This window comes from Macrotis lagotis, chromosome 5 (genome assembly GCF_037893015.1).
Source record: "Macrotis lagotis isolate mMagLag1 chromosome 5, bilby.v1.9.chrom.fasta, whole genome shotgun sequence".
In the NCBI taxonomy this organism is placed as follows: domain Eukaryota; kingdom Metazoa; phylum Chordata; class Mammalia; order Peramelemorphia; family Peramelidae; genus Macrotis; species Macrotis lagotis.
The window spans coordinates 144,960,563-144,979,423 of NC_133662.1; the positions used below are offsets into that span (position 1 = coordinate 144,960,563).

Sequence of the window (18,861 nt, forward strand, 5' to 3'; positions counted from 1 at the left end):
AAACAGTGCCTTCTGTGTGGGTGGCGGGAGGGAAGTGAGATTAGGGGAAAAATTGCAAAAATAAAAAATAAATAATTTTTTTAAAAAGGTATGAGAGCAAGGACACATCCTTGTTTCACTCTGTTGGTGACCAGAAAAGTCTCAAGGGCTTTCTACACTATCCAGAAATTGATGTACAATATTGATGAACTTCTCCAGACAACCAAATTTTGACAAAATTTTCCATAAACCCTCATGACTAACAGAATCAAAGGCCTTGGTCAAATCTACAAATGTTGAATACAGACTTCTGTTCTGTTCCTGGCATTTTTCCTGGAGTTGTTTGGCAGTAAACACCATATCAACTCTTCTCAACCCTTTCTGAAGCCACACTAGCTATCAGGATGGTGACATTCTTCCAGTGAAGGATCAGCCTATTGAGAAGGACTCTGGCAAGAATCTGAACAGCAATAACTAAAAGAGAAATACCCTTGTGATTGTCACAGGATAATCTATTCCCTTTACCTTTATAGAGATGGATGATGGAGGCATCCTTGAATTCTTGAGGTATAACTTCTTCATGCCATATAATTTGGAAAATTTCAGTCAGTTTTTGGATGAGCAATGATCTTGTAGATCTCAGCTGGAATTGAATCAGCAACAGGTGTTTTGCCACTTGAAAGGAGCCTAATGGCATTCAAAACCTCTTCCTGCAGCTGGAACTTCAGTTAGGGATTGATTGACTTCAATGAGATGAATGGTCACTGATTTCTGCATTGATTGATGATGGTCTGTTAAGAAGTGTCCAGCCCATTTCTCTAGGATCAATCAATGTGGATCTATCAGCACTGAGTAACTGAGATGCACCATAAATCTTTGCTCCATAAATAGCCTTCAGGGCATCATAAAAATATTTTAGTTTGTTATTGTCTGCATATAATTGAATTGTATCTGTCTTCTTACTGAGCCAAGAGTCCTGCATCTAAGTTTCACTTGTACTTTACTTTTGATGGAATTAAGCTGCCTTCTTAGAAATGGATGAACTATCCTGCTGGGAAACCCTGTGAAGTTTTTCATTTTTCATTTAGCAGCTTCTGTATTTCCCCACCATTTTTATCAAACCAGTCTTGTGACCCTGATAAGCAAATGCAATGTTGTACCTCAGATCACTGAAAGCTGCCCTCTCTTTTTCTGCTCCACTGTTGCCAACTGTATGTAGGCTTAGTTTCCCTCCAAGTTAGCAACAGACTGTTCCAGCTCAGAGAGATACTCTAATCTCTTGACACTAATTCTTTGCTGCTTTGGTTGAATATTTAGCTTAGAGAGGATGAGTCTGTGATCAGTCCGGCACTCTGCACCACACATTGCATTTGTCACTCTCACATCCTATCTATCTCTTCTCCTTGTGATCATATAGACTAATAAATGCCAATGTTTGCCACAAAGGTGCATACAGGAAGTTTTATTGCATTTAGGTAAACAGAAGACTGTTTGTGATGAGAAGTTCATGAGATGCACAAATCTTCATGAGTAGGTAATTGCTGCTGTTGCTGTTTCCAACTTCATTTCTCCCAAGGACTCCCTGCCATGTCTGAACCTACTCTAGTATCAAAGACACCCAGAATTATTGATGCTAAGGGTCTCCAGGTCTTCATAAAATTTTTCTTTAATTGTTCATCATGGTGGGAACATAGGCACTGAAGATGGTGACAATCTCCTTGCCATGAGCCTGAAATTCACTCTTTTTTGGTAGGCATCCAAGGTTGACTAGATTAAAACCAAGCTAGCTTCATGGAGATCTTCACTGTGGCCACTCCAGAAAAACATATAACCTATTCCATTGTCAATAAGCTGGTCTCCATTTGTCTGCCTTGTTTCACTCAGGACTGCAATTTGGATATACCTGCTGAGTTCTCTTGCAACAAGAGCTGTTTGACTTTCAGGTCTATTGGATCTGTGCACAGGTCTCTTAGAGTGTGTACAAGTTTCATGCCCCAATGGTGAGTGGAATCTTCTTTGAAGAAGTTTTTGTAGATTTTTTGTGTGTCTTGACCACTGTGGGAATCTCACCTGTTGCAGTAATCAGACCAGGATTGGGTAAGCAGACAAGTTTAAGGGCACATTTACTAGCCCCTTCCTCGCATTAGGAAGTGAGCATTGCAATCCTTAAAAGGGCTGCTCAATCACCCAGGGGGCTGCCAAATCTCACTGCTGCTTTCTGTGGGGAAACAACCCTATGGCTTGGGCTGCCTGTATGCAGGGTTGTGATTACAGCTTCCAGTGTATCTGCACCTGCTGCTTCATCACTTGCCTGTCACCACAGGACTTTGAGGAATGGTTATGAGTGATGTCTTTCATTGTGTGGGTAAATTGGTTTTAAGTGAGGTAGAGCTGCATGATGTCATCCACCTCACTCTCTCTTCCAAAGTCATCATGAGCCAGTATAGCAACACAGAGCCAAGACAACTGGTGATGGCTTTAGATGCAGTGGATGACCTTGGCGTCTTTGATATCTAACCAAGCTCTAAGAGTTCCACAGCACCTGCTGGAGCTAGCTTCATGGCCATTGGAAGGAATTGTTCTCTTCCACCCATTCCACCAGTGGAAGACTTCACGTGCTTGGGGAAGATATTCCCCAACCTATCCTCAACCTAGTTTATATAGTCAACCTGTCAAAATGGTTAACCAGTGTGTCACTGCTTTAGTGTAGGAAGATATCAATACTTACACCTATGGCTAACCCTGATGATAAGGTGTAACAGTAACAATGAGACACTTTTGGTTGATGGCAGGACTTCATGACAAGAACATGGACACTTGTTCAAGCTTGCCTGGAGTTTGTATAATCTCAGAGAATATTTAGTGCCAGTCAAAATTAAAAAAAATTATATGATTTTTTCCAGAGAGGGCAATATCATCCAGAGAATGAGAAAAAAGAATTGTTATGTCAACCTGAGAGCAAAATCTGATTGCTGACCCTTAACTCTGAAAAAATAAGGTGTCTCTCAATAACTTGAGAATAATATGTTCCAAAAGGATATATAACCCAGATATAAAAGGTCTTATCATAAATACATTGAGAAGAGCATACTTTTCAAAACTATGGATGGAGAAGAATTCTTGACAAAGTAAGGGATAGAGATGATCATAAAAGACAAAATGAATAATTTGCATGACAGAAATCAATGAAGTTAGAAAAAAATCTTTGTAAAAAATTTCTCTGATAGTGAAATGCAAATTAAAACAATTGTAAGGTTCTTCCTTATACTTATCAAATTAGTATAGATGACAATAAAGGAAAATGACAACTGTTACAGGCCATTTGACAACAAACCAACTAGGTGGTGCAGTGGATTGAGCACCATCCCTGGAGACAGAAGGACCTGAATTCAAATTTGATTTCGGACACTTGACACTTAGTAGCTGTGTGACCCTGGTCAAGTCACTTAACTCTGATTGCATCACATCCAGGGCCATCTCCAGGTGTCCTGATTCATATCTGGCCTCTGGGGATGGTTCCAGAGGAGAAGTGAAGCTGGTGACTTAGCACAGCCTTCCCTCACTTAAATTCAATTCACTTGATTATCATGGCATCACCTCCCTGATGTCATGGAACAAAGAACAAACACTATAAAACTACTAGGGGAACTAACAAGAATATTACTATTATTAGGCATATTACCATAAAGACATCATATATAGAAGGAAATGATCTATATGTGCAAAAATATTTATAGCAGCTCTTCTTGTTGCACCAAAGAATTGTGGATACAAAATGGGGGAATGGTTGGGGAAAAAAATGTATCAAATGCAATGGAATATTGTTAGTTAATTGTTGTTCACTCATTTTTCAACCATGTCCAACTCTTTATGACCCCTTTGGGATTTACTTGACAGATGCTGGATCACTTGGTAGATACTTTTGCCATTTTCTTCTTCAGCTCATTTTATAGCTGAGGAAAATGAGGCAACGAGGTTTAAGTTACTTTTTCAGGACCACATGCTACTAAGTGTTTGAAGCTATATTTGAACTCTCAGTCATCTTGATTCCAAGCCTGGAACTCTATCCACTGTGCCACCTAGCTGCCCAAGCTATTCTTGTGCCAAAAAAAAAAAAAGAAAATTTGAAAAATGCAGAGAATCCTGGGAAGATTTATAATTAACTTATACTGAGAAGCACCAGAATCATTTAAATAATATTGTAAAGGAAAATCATTTTGAATTAATACAATGATTAATCACAACACTCCAGAAGACTATATGATAAAGTAGACCTCCCATTTCTAGGTAAATAAGACGATAAACAATAGGTGCAGACATAGACAAAATGTGATTTTGTTTTGCTTGACTACACTTGAATTTTTTTAATTTTTAAAAATTAATTTTTCCAATTATATGTAAAGATAGTTAACATTCAGTTTTGTACAATTTTCTGTATCCCATCCATCCCTCCCCCACCCTAAGATAGCAAATAATCTGAAATAGTTTTTACATGCACAATCATGTTACTCATATTTCTATATTAGTTGTGCTTTGTAAGAAGAATCAGATCAAAAGGGAAAGACCATGGGAAAGAAAATACAAAAAACAAATAAAAAAAGTGAAAATAGTATGCCTTGATCGGCATTCAAACTCCATAGTTCTGTCTCTGGATGTGGATGGTATTTTCCATCACTTTTTTTTATTATGTTTGATTACTGTATTACTGAGAAGAGCTGTCTTAGTTGATTATCACATAATTTTGCTACAACTATGTACAATGTTCTTCTTGTTCTTTTCACTTCTGAAATCTGCCTGCTCTTCATTTCTTACAGAACAATATTCTATTCCATTCATATAACACATCTTGTTCAGCTATTTCCCAATTTTTTGCCACCATAAAAAGACCTATGAATATTTTTGTTCATGCAATGATCTACACTTTTGATGGAGTTTTTTACTCATGAGTTCACTTGTCTCAGATCATAAAATTCTTGAGAGGAGTTGTCTTTCTTTTTTTTTATTTATATTCCTGTTGATTAGCACAGTGCCTGGCCCATAGTAGATCTTTGATGTTTATTGTGCTGTATTGTAAGATTAAAGAGGAAATGGGGGAAAGTAATAAAGGAAAGAAATGGTATTAAACATTTCAAAACTCTATGTAAGAGAACAAAAGAAAATACAAACAAACAAGGTAACATTTGGTACTACTGTATTCATCTTAACATAGACTTTCAAAATAAATCATGAAATTCAGTTTCATATATAACCTTGATTTTGTTCTTTGGATGTGGAAATGGTTTTTGATACTTGACAACTTCAATTTTTTTTTAAATAGCAGAGAGGACTCAAAGAGAGGGAAGAGGAGGAAGAGAAAGGAGAGGGAAGAATTGAAGGAAGTATAGAAAGGGGGAGTACATAATAAAAAGTCAAGGAGAAAGACAATGTGCAGGAACTTGCTGTTGTCCAGTCATATTTGACTCTATGATCCCGTGGACCATAGAACACTAGGCCCTTTTATCCTCTACTATCTCCTAAAGTCTGTCTTCCTAAAGTCATTACTTCCATGAGACTATCTATCCATCTCATCCTCAGTCTTTCCCAGCATCAGATACTGTCTAGGAGATGCTGTTAAAAGTTGCAGAAGTCTTGAAGAACAAGAAATAAGAAAAGGTCATTGGATTTAGCAGTTAGTAATTTAGGTAACTGTCAGAAAACAGAATGCAAAGGGTTAAGAATAGAATGGGAGGTGAGGTAACAGAGGTAACTAATATAGAGTACTCTTTCAAGGAGCCTCCCAAAAAAATGAAGGCATAATTTCAAGGAAACAGCAAGGTAATGAGGTTGAGGATGCACAACACTGGCATATTTGCAGATGATGGAGAAGGAACCAAAGGAGGAGATTTAAGATGAAATAAAAGGATGGAATGAGGGAAAGAATGAATTCCTGGAGAAACATGATAGAAAAGAATCAAAACCATAAGAGGGAGAGAAGGCAGACTTGGCAAAGAGACCTATCCTTTCAACAGATTTGAGCAAAGGAGGAGATATGGGGAGGGGTGAAGGAAGTGAAGAGAGGTTCTGAGGTATGGGCTGGGGGGAAAAAAAAGTAAATTTCAGTGTCTGACATTTTTTTAATTCAAGTGGGATATGGGAATCGGTGGCAGGAGTTGTCAAGGAGATGATATAGGGCAACTGAGCTTTGTATGATTAGCGTCACAGGAACTGTGTAACAATGATGGCATAGCTGACAGTATCTCCAGATACATACAATTCATGAATAGGAATGGAGAAGACAGACAGTGACGATTTTGTAAGAGACGACTAGGGATAGAAAGAGGAAGCAAGGGATTCAAGGGCAATCGAGAGTATATACTTAGCCTGTCAACCAAAATGTCAAGACTACAGGGAATGATGTCAGGTCAGAGGAGGAATAATGGACAAGACCAAGGAAGAAGGAGCAAAGCTCATACTGAGGATGAAGATTAGGCTTAGAAGTGCTAGGATAATAGCAGATGTAAGAAAAAGGGATGTTCTTGTAAGGAAGGGAATTTCAAAATACTGTATCATGGAGATGGAAGAGTTATGGGCAATTATCATAGGAGACCAAGTATATTTATTCAGTGCTTAGATGTACTCTAGGAGTGTGTTGGGTGTCAAGGAGTACTAGCAGCTCTGGTGGGCTTGCTTAAGTTTTTTGGGGGGCTCCTCATTCACTTTTGCTGTCCACATACTGCTCAAGTCTCATTTGTGACTCCAAGAAACTGTAACATGGATATCGGTCACGGCTTTGTATTAGTAAACCATCTCAGCAGACCACTCAAACCAGGTTGAGGACAATTAACAGACCTCAAAACAGTTGGGGAATCAATCTAATCTAAGCATGTGAAGACTTCTCCCAGCAGCATGGATGGATGAGAACAATTGATTCTAATGGCCATTAAAGTAGGAGAAGCAGACACTATGGAGTGCTTAGAGCTTGGTGAGACATTGAAGATGCCATGGTCATTCAATGAATCCAGGGCTACTTCCTTGACTTTTACCTTGCCACTAAACTTTGAAAACTCTGGAAAAGAGTGAGGCTGATGACTTGGGATAACTCTGCCTCATTTAAATCCAATTCATGAACAGTCAAGATATCACTCCATGATGTCATTGGTCCTCTTCAAAAATGAAGAACAGTAGCTTAAATGCAAACTTAATCTTCATAATCCTGTGAGGTAGGTGCTATTATTATACTCACTTCATAGATGAGAACAGAAAAAGTAATTTAACCAGTCACATAGCCAGTATAGCAGGATCTCATCTCAGGTCTTCCCAACTCCCAACACTATTCATTGTACCACCTAGTCTTTCTTATACATACAAAGTTTATAGCAGCTTTTGTGATGGCAAAAAAAATTAGAAATTGAGGGGATATCCATTATTTGAGGATTGGTTGAATAATATGTCATTGTGATGGAATACTATTATGCTATAAGAAATGAAAAACAGAATGCTTTCAGAAAAAACCTAGAAAGACTAATATGAACTGATGCAGTCAAGTGAGCAGAACCAGAACACTGTACAGTATAGTAATCAACCGTGAATAACTTGGCTATTTGCAGCAATATAACGACCCAAGACAATTTCAAAAGGCCCAGTGTTTTCATATCTATAGAGAGAGAGAGCTGATGAAGAGGGTAAAATGAAGGCCAATTTTTTTTTACTTTATTTTTCTTGGGATTTTTTTGCTTTATTTCCTTTTTCAACATGACTACCATAAGAATGTTTTACATATATCAAATTGCTTACCTTGTAAGAAGGGAGAATTTAAAACTCAATTTTTTTAAAAAAGATTTTTTATACATAATTGAGAAAAATGAAATAAAAATTAAATATTTAAAAGAATGTAAAATCCTTGAAAGTAGTAACTAACAACACTATTTTTTCCTGTATTTGTAATCCCAGCATTTAACACAGTACCATGGCAGGTAAGAAGTGCTTAATACATATTCTGTCAAAGTACTAAAAATGAACCAATTCCTTTTCTCAATATATATAATATATATATATATATATATAATAAAATATAAGAAATATAAATATATGCAAGATTGTTAAATACAGAGTAGTCTTGGAGAGGCCACAAGTAGTTAGGAGAATCAGGAATGGTTTCATGCAGAAAAGAGTGCTTTTGTTTTGTCTTAAAAGGAAGAGGAGTTTCTATAAGGTAAAGATGAGGAAGTGCATTCTGGACCTGTGGCACTGCCAGTCATAGGTGCAGAGAAAAGATCATTTTGGAGAGTCTGCAGAGTAGGAGAGCAACATCCAGTGAGGTTGGAAATATGGGTCATGGCAAAACTGGAGAATTTATATTTTATCCTGAGAGGCAACAGGAAACCACTATAAGTGGAGTGACAAATCTATACTTAAGGAAAATTACTTTGGCAGCAGTGTGTGGGATGAACTGAAGTGGGATAAACCTGAGCCAGGGAGACCAAAAAGGAGGTGCTGAAATGATTTAGCTGAAAGGTGATTAAGATCTGAACTAAAGTGACAAGTGTATATGTGGAGAGAACAAGCTGGATATAAAAGGACTGTTAGAAAGGATCATCTTAGTCTCTTCCCTTCATTTTATAGGTAAGGAACCTGAGACCTAGAGAAATTAAATGACTTGTCCAAAGTGACATGATTATTTAGTGCAGGATTTGAATTAAAACTTGGCAGGATAGGAATTTTGGAGATTATTGTGAGGAATTAAAAAAAAAGTCAGATTGTTTAAGGTTAAGATCTATATATGAATTTCATGTGGAATAAAGACTTTTTCTGCTATTCTAAAGACTATTTACCATTAAAAAATTTTGAAGAGACACATTTATATATGGCATAAAGGAAGAAAAAATTCTAATAACTAGAGCTATCTCTTTATGCAAAGATGGGATAACCAAAGGTGTTTTGTAGTGATTCAGGTTGGATAAGATGGCTCCTGAGGATTTTTACACTGAGAGTCATTCTCAACAGGGTAAAGATTATATATCTGATATATGTATATATAAAATTGTATCATGTAAGGCACAACAGACTGAATTCTATGTCTAGATTTGATATTAAATAGGTGTCTGTCCCTGAATCTAAATTATGCTCCATTTGCCAATGAGAGGGCTCTGTTAGGAAATTCTTGCCTATATCTAACCTTATTTTGTAAGTTCTACTTGTTGCTTTTAGTTTCATAGGAGGGAGAGGTTAGATAGAACCAGTCTGATTCCTTTTAGTCCTTCTTTCAATTACTTGAAGACAGGTGCCTTAAACCCCAAAGTCATCTCTTCTCCAAGATGAACATCTTCAATTTCTTCAAATAGTCCTCATACATCACAACTTCTGGGCTCTGCATCATTCTGCTTGCCCTCTGCCCTCCTCTGAATTGTTAATGCCCTTCCTGCTGAAATGTGATGCTCTGAATTCAGGATGGTATTCTACATGTGGTTCCAGTGGGTAGGAATTCAGAGAAACCTTCCCTTCCCTTGCTCAGGTCAGTACACTTCATTCTTGAAGCTCAAGACCCAAATCAGATATTTTTGCCACATCACATCTAGTAACGTTTTATACAAGATTTTTTTTTTTTTTTAGGTTTTTGCAAGGCAATGGGGTTAAGTGGCTTGGCCAAGGCCACACAGCTAGGTAATTATTAAGTGTCTGAGGCTGGATTTGAACTCAGATACTCCTGACTCCAGGGCCGGTGCTCTATCCACTACACCACCTAGCCACCCCCATACAAGAAACTTTTAAACTTTTAAAAGCATCTTTCTAAAGTTAAAAATCTTAATGTTTGTTTAAAAAACTACTATAAATAGTTCAATACACATGCAAATTATACATTCATAATGATCTTCAGCAATTTATATGTATATTAGGATATGGAACTTAAATTTTTACATTTATAACACCTACTTCTTATATACTGTCTGCAAAAATTGGCAGGTATGGTTGGCTTACTATGAGGCAACCAGAGAAATGGATTTCAATCTTTTAACTTATACCGTAAAGGGGTGGGGGGTGTGTGTGCTGATATTTCATCACTAATATTGTTTCATCAACCTAAATAAGCACTTATAACATTAGACTGAGTTGTAATGAACTATATAATTGTATGGTTCTATTTTTGTTACTTTTTAAATAGGATTTGACTCCCTTTAATGGACAGATGCTCTTTCTTCTTACTCTCAAGAAACTGACAGAATTCGTGAGTTAGAAAAATGGACTTGGTTATCAACCCAAGGTTTTCTGAAGTAAGTTAGCCTTGCTCTAGTACTCTGAGAATGATTAAGAATCCACTTAAAAGTTCCCTAAAGAAATACAATACAGAATTATTATTAAAGACTATACAAACTTCCAATAATTTCTAGGAAACAAAACACTGTACTGTTATGCTCAAACCAGGGTACTTTATTATTTACTTGTTTAACATTTCTTAAATAACATGGTCACTACAGGAGCAGCTTCCATTAATTTCAAATTAAAAATCTTCAAATTTACTTTGGGGGAGAGGCATTTTTGTGCTCCACACAATATGCCTTTCTCTGAAAAGTCAGCAAATTCTTCCTTAGTCAACTTGAAAAAAGATCCAAGCTAACTTTTAACTATACTAACAGTAATTTAGTCAATCTTCCTTAAAGAATGTGCAGTAAATTCACAAATCAAAAGAAAAACACTGTAAACATTCTGGTATTTGGCTGGAAATAAACTCCATTTCATGATGATTTAATATCTTTTACTACATCTTTCTAATAATTTCCATAACTCTTGGAGAGTCACACATCTAAGTAAGATTTCATAAGGAAAATATTTTTGAAATGAAGGTGCAATGGCGGCATTCCCTTGTCAATTGGCATTTTGTTTTGCAGTATAAAATGTTAATACTTCCTAGAAGTTTACTGCAGCTTAAATTTCTTTCCCTCATTTTAAATGCTCAAATGTATATTGTTTCTTTAATTGGAGTAATAAGATTCTTTAAAAACAGAGGTCTAGAAGAGTCACAGGCTTTGGTTAAAGGATAAGGTCATTCCACTGTCATTCTTTTATCTGGAAAGAAAAAGAACACAGTTATTAAGATTTAATCAATCTCATAACAGGCAAAAAAGAACTCCAAGGAATGAGCCTGACATATTGATGAGAAACTTCTTCATCCTCTCCAATGAGATCACAAGTTCTACCTTCGACAATTTTTCTAATTTTATATTTCTCAATTCATTTCTTCATTTTTCCTTGAAATTCTTTAGCTAAGTTCTCTATAACTATCTCTTAAAGAATAGTATGATTTATAAAAGCAAACATATTAGATTAGTCCCCAAACCCTAGAACACAAAGAAATTTAGAAAGAATATAAAATTCAATCTGTCTAGTTAGGCCATAAATAAATAAATTTAAAATTCTTTGCCAAGAAAGTAATAAAGTGATGTGGGCCTGGGGAGAGACTGTTATCTTTAAAAATATGAAATGCCAACTTTACCTGCTTTTTAGATAAAGCAAAACCTAAAAACTACCAGACTACATTAGAATACCTCAAATTTTTTTAAAATGGCTAAATGCTTTATAGATATTTTTCTTATTTTATTCACCCAAGACCTCTGCATATGCCCAAGACCACAAAGCTAAACTGTGGTTGAAAAGTATCAAAAGTTCAAGTTTTGTGCTATGTTTTTGGTAAAAAGAGCAAACCCTACTACCACAGAATTGTAGTTTTAGATTCATATCAGGAACAAACATCAGCTAGCATAAAAAGTTTGAAATGAGGGATTTTTGTTTTCTTTTGTTTTTTAAAAGGGCATGCTTAGAAGAGAATAATCAAAGAAAGAAGAAAATAATTCCTTAAAATGTTATTTTGATATTGCATAAGTGAAAGCATCCTGGACTTGAATATTAATAGCTTGCAAAAAAATCAGATCTAGGATTGTATCCATTTGGGAACTCTACCAATGCTGTATATCATTTATTCTGTTGCTTATAGTCTTTGAGATACTAAGGGGTTAAGTGACCTGCCTTGGGCCCTGAGTCACATCTGATCCTAACCTCAAGGCCAACTGTTTGTCTATTACGCCATGGATGGATCTTCATATTTCCTGCAAGAGTTCATAGTTTTTAGTTTCTTATTCAGGGAACTTTAGAATATTCTTACAAACTTGATCCATTTTTCTAATTAGCATGCTGGACAGGTAATGGATGGGTTATGAAATGTATTGCCAAATGAGATATGCTGATAAGGTCATACATCCTAAGGAAAACGAACATGAAAAATATATCCATTTAGCTTGGCTAAAAAAGGATCATCTAAGGTCGAAAATATTTAGGAGATATCAGATCAAAAGACCTGGGTGCTAAGATTCAGCTCAATCCCACAGCTGGTTGACCCCTGGGTAGAGGCACTCCCATTTTCTGGAATTCTGTTTCTTTCTACATTTGGAAAATGAGAGGTTTGGTCCTGGTAATTTCTAGAATCCCTCTGAGCTTTAGCTATTGAAGTCCTATCCAGATATTGTATTATTTTAATAACTAAGTTTCTGGATTCTCAAAGGTATAGCCTTGGCCAAGTACAACATGAAGAAAGAAAAGAAAATGGGATCACAGTTTTAGAGCTGTTAGGTACCTCAAAGGTCATTTAGTTTGGCCTGATTACAGTCCTCTCTTTGACATTTTAGCCTCACTAAATTCAGAGTGGCTCCTCACCAAGTTGGCTGCAGTATAAGGAATTATTTTGACTACAGACTATCTACTGGATTCTCAGCATTGGTAGAGGAAATACCAACAAAATAATCAATCGTTGAAATACTGAAACATATATATATATATTATATATAAAAAATTATGGAAGCTTTGGAGTCTTAGAAAAAGACTATGAACATGTTGAATTAACTTTGAAGTTACTTTGCTATTACAATTCTTACAATTAGTTTAAATGTCGATTTTACATGGAAATCAGAAATCATGAAATCCATTTAAAAAAGTTAAATGATTTTTAAAAAGCCACATTACTCCTAAAATTCCTATTTGTTATTATAATGTGGAGAATTTTATTTCTCTGTATTTTACTATGCTTTTTTTTCAAGCATAATAGGCTTACTTTTCATAATATGATTTTTCCTAAGTTGTGCAGCCTAGAAATGATGATCAAGATTGAATAGCTAGCTTATAGAAGACCTGAGACAAGAGTCAGGCCTCCTGATTCACAGGCCAGTATTCTTTCTGATATCACCATAGCCTCTAGAAGCACATGCAAAAGTAAATTGGTAAAAAAATGTAATCATATCTCATGAGGCATTTTATTTTTATTACTATATCTTTTCTATTTCTATCAATAAATAGAAAAAACTGTTAAGAAAAAGAAAAAATAGAATCATATTTCAAAAACCAGGGAAGACAAAACTTTTACCAAATGAAAATCACTCCTATAAATAAATAAGTCTACTTAATATAGGAGATTTACATGTCTATATCCTATTTTTCAAAACTTTTCCCTTATATTAAGAAAATAGAATGCTTCTTGAGACAATAATTTCATGTGCTCAATCTGAATAGACAAGTTAAGGACAAAGCTATTTTGTGTTTATCAAATTTAGTTTGAAAATTTGTTTTCCCTTCTGTTTGAATTCATTTGTTATATGTTTGAATTTGCTCAATGGATGAGGGGAAAAGGAAGGAAAGGTGATTTTTAAAATGCTATTTAACAATAATACACTAAAAAAAGGAGGGAAAATGAATTGGGAAATTCTGCACTACTGCCATAATCCACATTTTCTTTCAACCTCAATATGAACATTTTGAAATTAGTGACATAACCATACTACCATACCTCAGTAACAACACCTGCAGCTATAGTAGAACCACTGTATCGCAGCATGAATCTCCCCAGTTCTTTAAAATCTTTGTATAATTCAAGAGCAACAGGTCTTTGTGTCTGTAGTTCTACTAAAGCATTCTGGCCTTTAGTCAACAATCTGCCAAAAAAACAATCATTTGCCACTTAGTATAGTTACAAGTAAAGAAATATAACAAAGAAGTTTTAAAAAAATAGTGATGTAAAACCAGTTTCATAAACTATGACAGAAACAAAATAAAATAAAAAACAAATATACAGACATGTAATTTTAGATTAATCGACTCAGAAACACTAATTTGTATATATTTACCCAAAGATTTATATAAATACTATCAGTATTTTTTCTTCAAGGATTACTACCATCAAGATTAGTAAGACCAGCCTTGAGTATACCAAAAAAATCAAACTTAATAAGATTATGTTCAGTGGCAAAGAGGCACTCCATCCAAAATTAGGGCAAAATTAAGAACTAAAATAAATTTATCATTGGTATCATCACCCCAGTTTTTATAATATCTCTTAGAATGTTGTCCTCTGGGTACCTAAAGCTCCCCCCTGACCTCCTGCAGCTTATCCAAATTCAACTCTTCTCAGAAGTACCTTCCCCCAAATCAAAGCTTCCATTTAATAAACAGTTTAATAGATACCAAGGAGGGAGTCAGCTTAATGGAACTGCTATCAATATGTGAAATATTTTTAGGCTTAAATTTTCCTTAGTATTAACCTTAAAAAAAAGTTTATTTCATCAGATGAAGCTCTGATAAGTAAGAATGTGTGAAGGAGGGATGTGTCTGTGTGTGTGTGTGTGTGTGTGTGTGTGTGTGTGTGTGTGTGTGTGTAGTGGTATAGGTAAGAATGTTTGAGCAGAGAAAGTCCCAGGTTTCCTGTGACTACTCCATGCTATTATTCCCTCCTGTGGTTGTGATGCCCAAATTATACTCAGAGGAAAAACACAGGAGCATAAGAAGTCATAGAATTTGGAGAACTTAAGAGATTGTCCAAATACTTCCATTTTATAGATGAGGAAACTTAAATTTCAAGATTACATGTCTGCTAAGTTAAAGAAGCAGGATTCAGCCTTGGGAGCTAGCATCACTGCAAAAAAGATTTACAAACTTTAATGTTCATTTATAAACCTTACAGCACTACAGTTAAATACAGGCTACAACTGAAGATTGGTGAACACTGCCTGCTGTAACAATAAATGAATTCTGAATGAATACAGAAAATATGAATTCAAAACTACATGAATCCCCAAAGAAGTCTAAGTCTGCTAAAAGTAAGCACCTGATTTAATTTCCTAATTCACTTTGCAGACTACTTCAGTTTTTAGAAAAGAATGAGACAAGAACTGTAATTCTGGACTTACTATTACCAGTCAGGAAGAGGTACTTGGTGAAGTGGACATGAATATTGGCATATTGTGAAAAAAGTAACCATCAATTTATGATCGCGTGTATCATGGAAGAGAAGTCATGTGCCTCAGACTTTGGAAAAACAGAATACTATACAAAAACAATAATGTAAACAAGAGATCATTTTAAAGGAATCAAGAATTCTGATCAACATAATGACCACTTAACAAATCTGGAGAACACATTTCTTTACAGAAATAACAGATTAAAAGATTTGACACATGTGTTTGTTTGTTTTTCCATTTGGAAAGCAGTCAATGATAAAATTTACTTGATTTGACTATGCAAACTTGTTACCCTCTATCCTCCCCTCCAAAAAAGATGCACTAAGTCTGTTCATAATTAATAATGGGATCAGTCTTTATAATCAAGAAGGCAATAGTATGAATGAACTGAAACTGAAGAAAAGGTAAATTTTAATTACATTCAGAGTTTGGAGAAATGGAAAGAATATTCATTATCTGGAACCTATATGACACTAGGCAACAGAAAGAAAGTAGAATTACTTTGTTCTTACTTTGTTGCCATCTTCTTTAGTAAGTAGATTGATCTTCAAATATGGCTAAAAACAGTTACAAGTTGTATAACAGTAAAGAAACCAAAAAAATTAAAAGGATAACTTTATCACAGAAAACTGAAATTACTTAGAGATGTGATCCATCTTTGAGGAATGTGGATCACAAAAGTAGTTCCAAAAGGCTGAAGAAAGAAAAATGCTAAACTGATTTTTGAATACGGAGAAACTAAAAGTTTGTTTAACTGAAGCAACCTCAAAAGATTTTTAAAAAAATAATAATTGTCATTTTACAGTGCTTTAACATTTACAAAATGCTTTTATCTAAATTAGGGTTGTGAGCACTTAGGAAAAAAAGTGATAGTTACAAACTATATTGGACTATCTAAGAACAAGTCATATCAAATGAGTTATTTTAAGTATATTTAAAAATAGGATTCATGGACTGGTAGATGAGGAAAAATACTCAAGAAAGTATATATTGATTTAAACTAGGCATCTAAAAAATCTATCTTAATATCATTATGAATAATAATAATAAGAAAGATAAACTGGAGGACAACAGAAGAATTCACAATCAATAAAATGACTGATTAATGGAATTATGATAACCAGGAGGTAAATCTAGTGCATTTCCACAGGACCCTGCTTTTTGTTCTATTCAACATGATCATTAATTTGAATAAAGGTCCAGGTAATCTTCAGATGATATAAACCTTGAAAAGTCATTTAATATACTATGTCAGAAATAAATTTTAAAATAACTACAAGGGGCAGCTAGGTGGCTCAGTGGATAGAGCACTAGCCCTGGAGTGAGGAGGACCTGAGTTCAAATGTGACCTCAGATACTTCATAATTACCTAGCCATGTGACCTTAGGCAACTCACTTGATCCAACTGCCTTAAATAAAAAAAATTTAAAAAATAACTACAGAATTTAAGAATAGTCTAAAACTAACAAAATTACATTATTTTTATTATATTTCAATTCCTACAATTGGAATAAATGTCTTCTGAGCTTTGGCTCAAAAGGCTAACTACACAAGTAGAGAAAAGTAGAAGATTTGGTTGAAAAGTGGCTTATATGTAAAAAGAAAAGTTTTTTTAGTTAATTTCAAGGTTAATATGAACCAATAACATAACATGGTTACCAAAAATGCTTATAATAGGTCATCAGGAGTATTGTTCAGTTTAAGTGAGTTCCACTACTCCTTAACATACATCTGAGAGCACCTGGGGTATTATGTGATGCTGATGTACTGAAAGTTCTCAAGAGACATTTGAACAGGAAGCAGCAAAAGTCTACAAGATCTGTAGTCAAAACAATCAGTGGGTTTTCAATCCCAGTTCTATGAGGCTGTAGGCAAATGGAGCTCTCTGGATTTCAATATCCTCAATTATAAAATGAAGATGTTGGACTATATGACTATAAAATTAAGATCTTAAGACACTATTGTTATGTGAAAGAAAATAGTTCCAGAAGCCAAAATCAGAGGTTATGATTAAGGAAACAAATTTTTACTCATGATAAAGAAAATTTTTCTAATACTCAGAGCTGGCCCCAAAGTAAATGATTTAACTTTTTATCACTGGATATATCAAGGAAAAGTTGAATGCCTGTAAAGTGTTTTTCAACTCTTACTCTTATCATGGAAAATCAACCATAAATGTCGATTTCTATACTTAATGGAAAGTTTGCTTCTTTAAAGTGATATTTTTCTCAACAGAAAAAAGAACAGGTATCTGTTTCAAATCATTCTAGAAAATGTTCTCGGTTCAGTAGGTTTCCATATAATATGATCTAAAATGGAAGGATATGCTCCCATGATGTGAAATGATTACAAATCCCAGGAAAACAAATACTTGAGTTTCTGATCATACATAAGGATCACACTTCTGTAGAAACCGAGGATTTTAGAGAGAATTCAAACCTAGGACTTGATTATAAGGAGATTATGAGAAATAATCTGGACCTTCTCTCAGGAACAATAAGTCTTTAGAATACAAGTTTTACTACTAAAAATAACTGCAATTTCTCCAAAGTGTGTGTGGGGAGAGAGAGAGAGAGAGAACAAACTGTTGGCAAGAACATACAATTTCATCTGAAAAATTTGTGATAATTTAAACATTGTTAATATAGACCCTGAGGCCATCTAACACAATACACTTCCACAGTTTATTTTCAGAAATAATCAATATGAAATCTATTTTATTAGCATTTCCAGTGATTTAAATTACTAAGACCTTACTATCATTTTTAAAAAAATTAATGAGAATATTAATGAGAACTACTATAAATGTAATTTTTACTATATAATAATTTATATTACTATATAAAGAGAGATATTTTAGAAAATAAACCTAAAGTACTATTTATATTACTGGCTGAATTTCCTATATTATAAAACACTCACTTGGGTTTTTTTTTTGTGACTTCACCAGTGCTTTTGTGTAGGATGCTAATCAATCTTCTGATGGTAGCAGGTTCACTTATAGTTTGATAGTGTAATAGCACCTAAGATAGAGTGAAGAATAATCAAAAATATGCTATATAACAGTTACTTTAGGTCATCCTATATATTTTAGTGCTTGTTTATATTTAGCAATTATAAGCACAATTTCATATTGTTCTCTAATTATTTGAGGTCTAGCAATTTTGACATGCCTAAAAAGACTGGAAGCTCCTTGAAAGAGTCAGACTGTATAACACACAGACACAGATACACAAACACACACACACACACACACACACACACACACACACCCCTATTGTGTTCACTGTGCCTGAAGTAACATATGGTTTATCCAGCATTGTTGGAAAATGACAATCATAGAATAGTGGAATTTTGGAAATTTAGAACCATCTAAGAGATCTTTCATTCTATTAGATGAGAAATTACAACTGTTCTTAGAAGGCCTGATTCCCAAGCCATTGTTCTTTCCATTCTATTATGCTTTGTTTTTTTTCCTCCTCATTCAACAAATATCTACTGTACAGATAGCATTGTATAATGCATGCAAAACATCACATTCCTTAACTAATTCATCTTCCCCAAAGTAATCAAAAGTATAAATGAGTTGTAGATATATTGTGGGCCCAAAAAGGCAATGAAATCCATAAAG

The 18,861-nt window shown here is 34.6% G+C and overlaps 1 protein-coding gene across 2 annotated transcripts in view; it reads right to left on the reverse strand.

Annotated features, from left to right (window-relative positions):
* Positions 1-10,362: 10,362 nt before the first annotated feature.
* Positions 10,363-18,861, reverse strand: part of HBS1L (HBS1 like translational GTPase) — a 125,804-nt gene continuing 117,305 nt past the window's right edge. For both annotated transcript variants that reach the window (XM_074187636.1, XM_074187638.1), the window contains 3 exons: positions 18,153-18,253; positions 13,784-13,928; positions 10,363-11,019 (listed from right to left, as the gene is read on the reverse strand). In XM_074187636.1, coding sequence (XP_074043737.1) covers positions 11,008-11,019; positions 13,784-13,928; positions 18,153-18,253 — 258 coding nt within the window. In that variant the 3' untranslated portion in view covers positions 10,363-11,007. The remainder of the gene's footprint in view (positions 11,020-13,783; positions 13,929-18,152; positions 18,254-18,861) is intronic.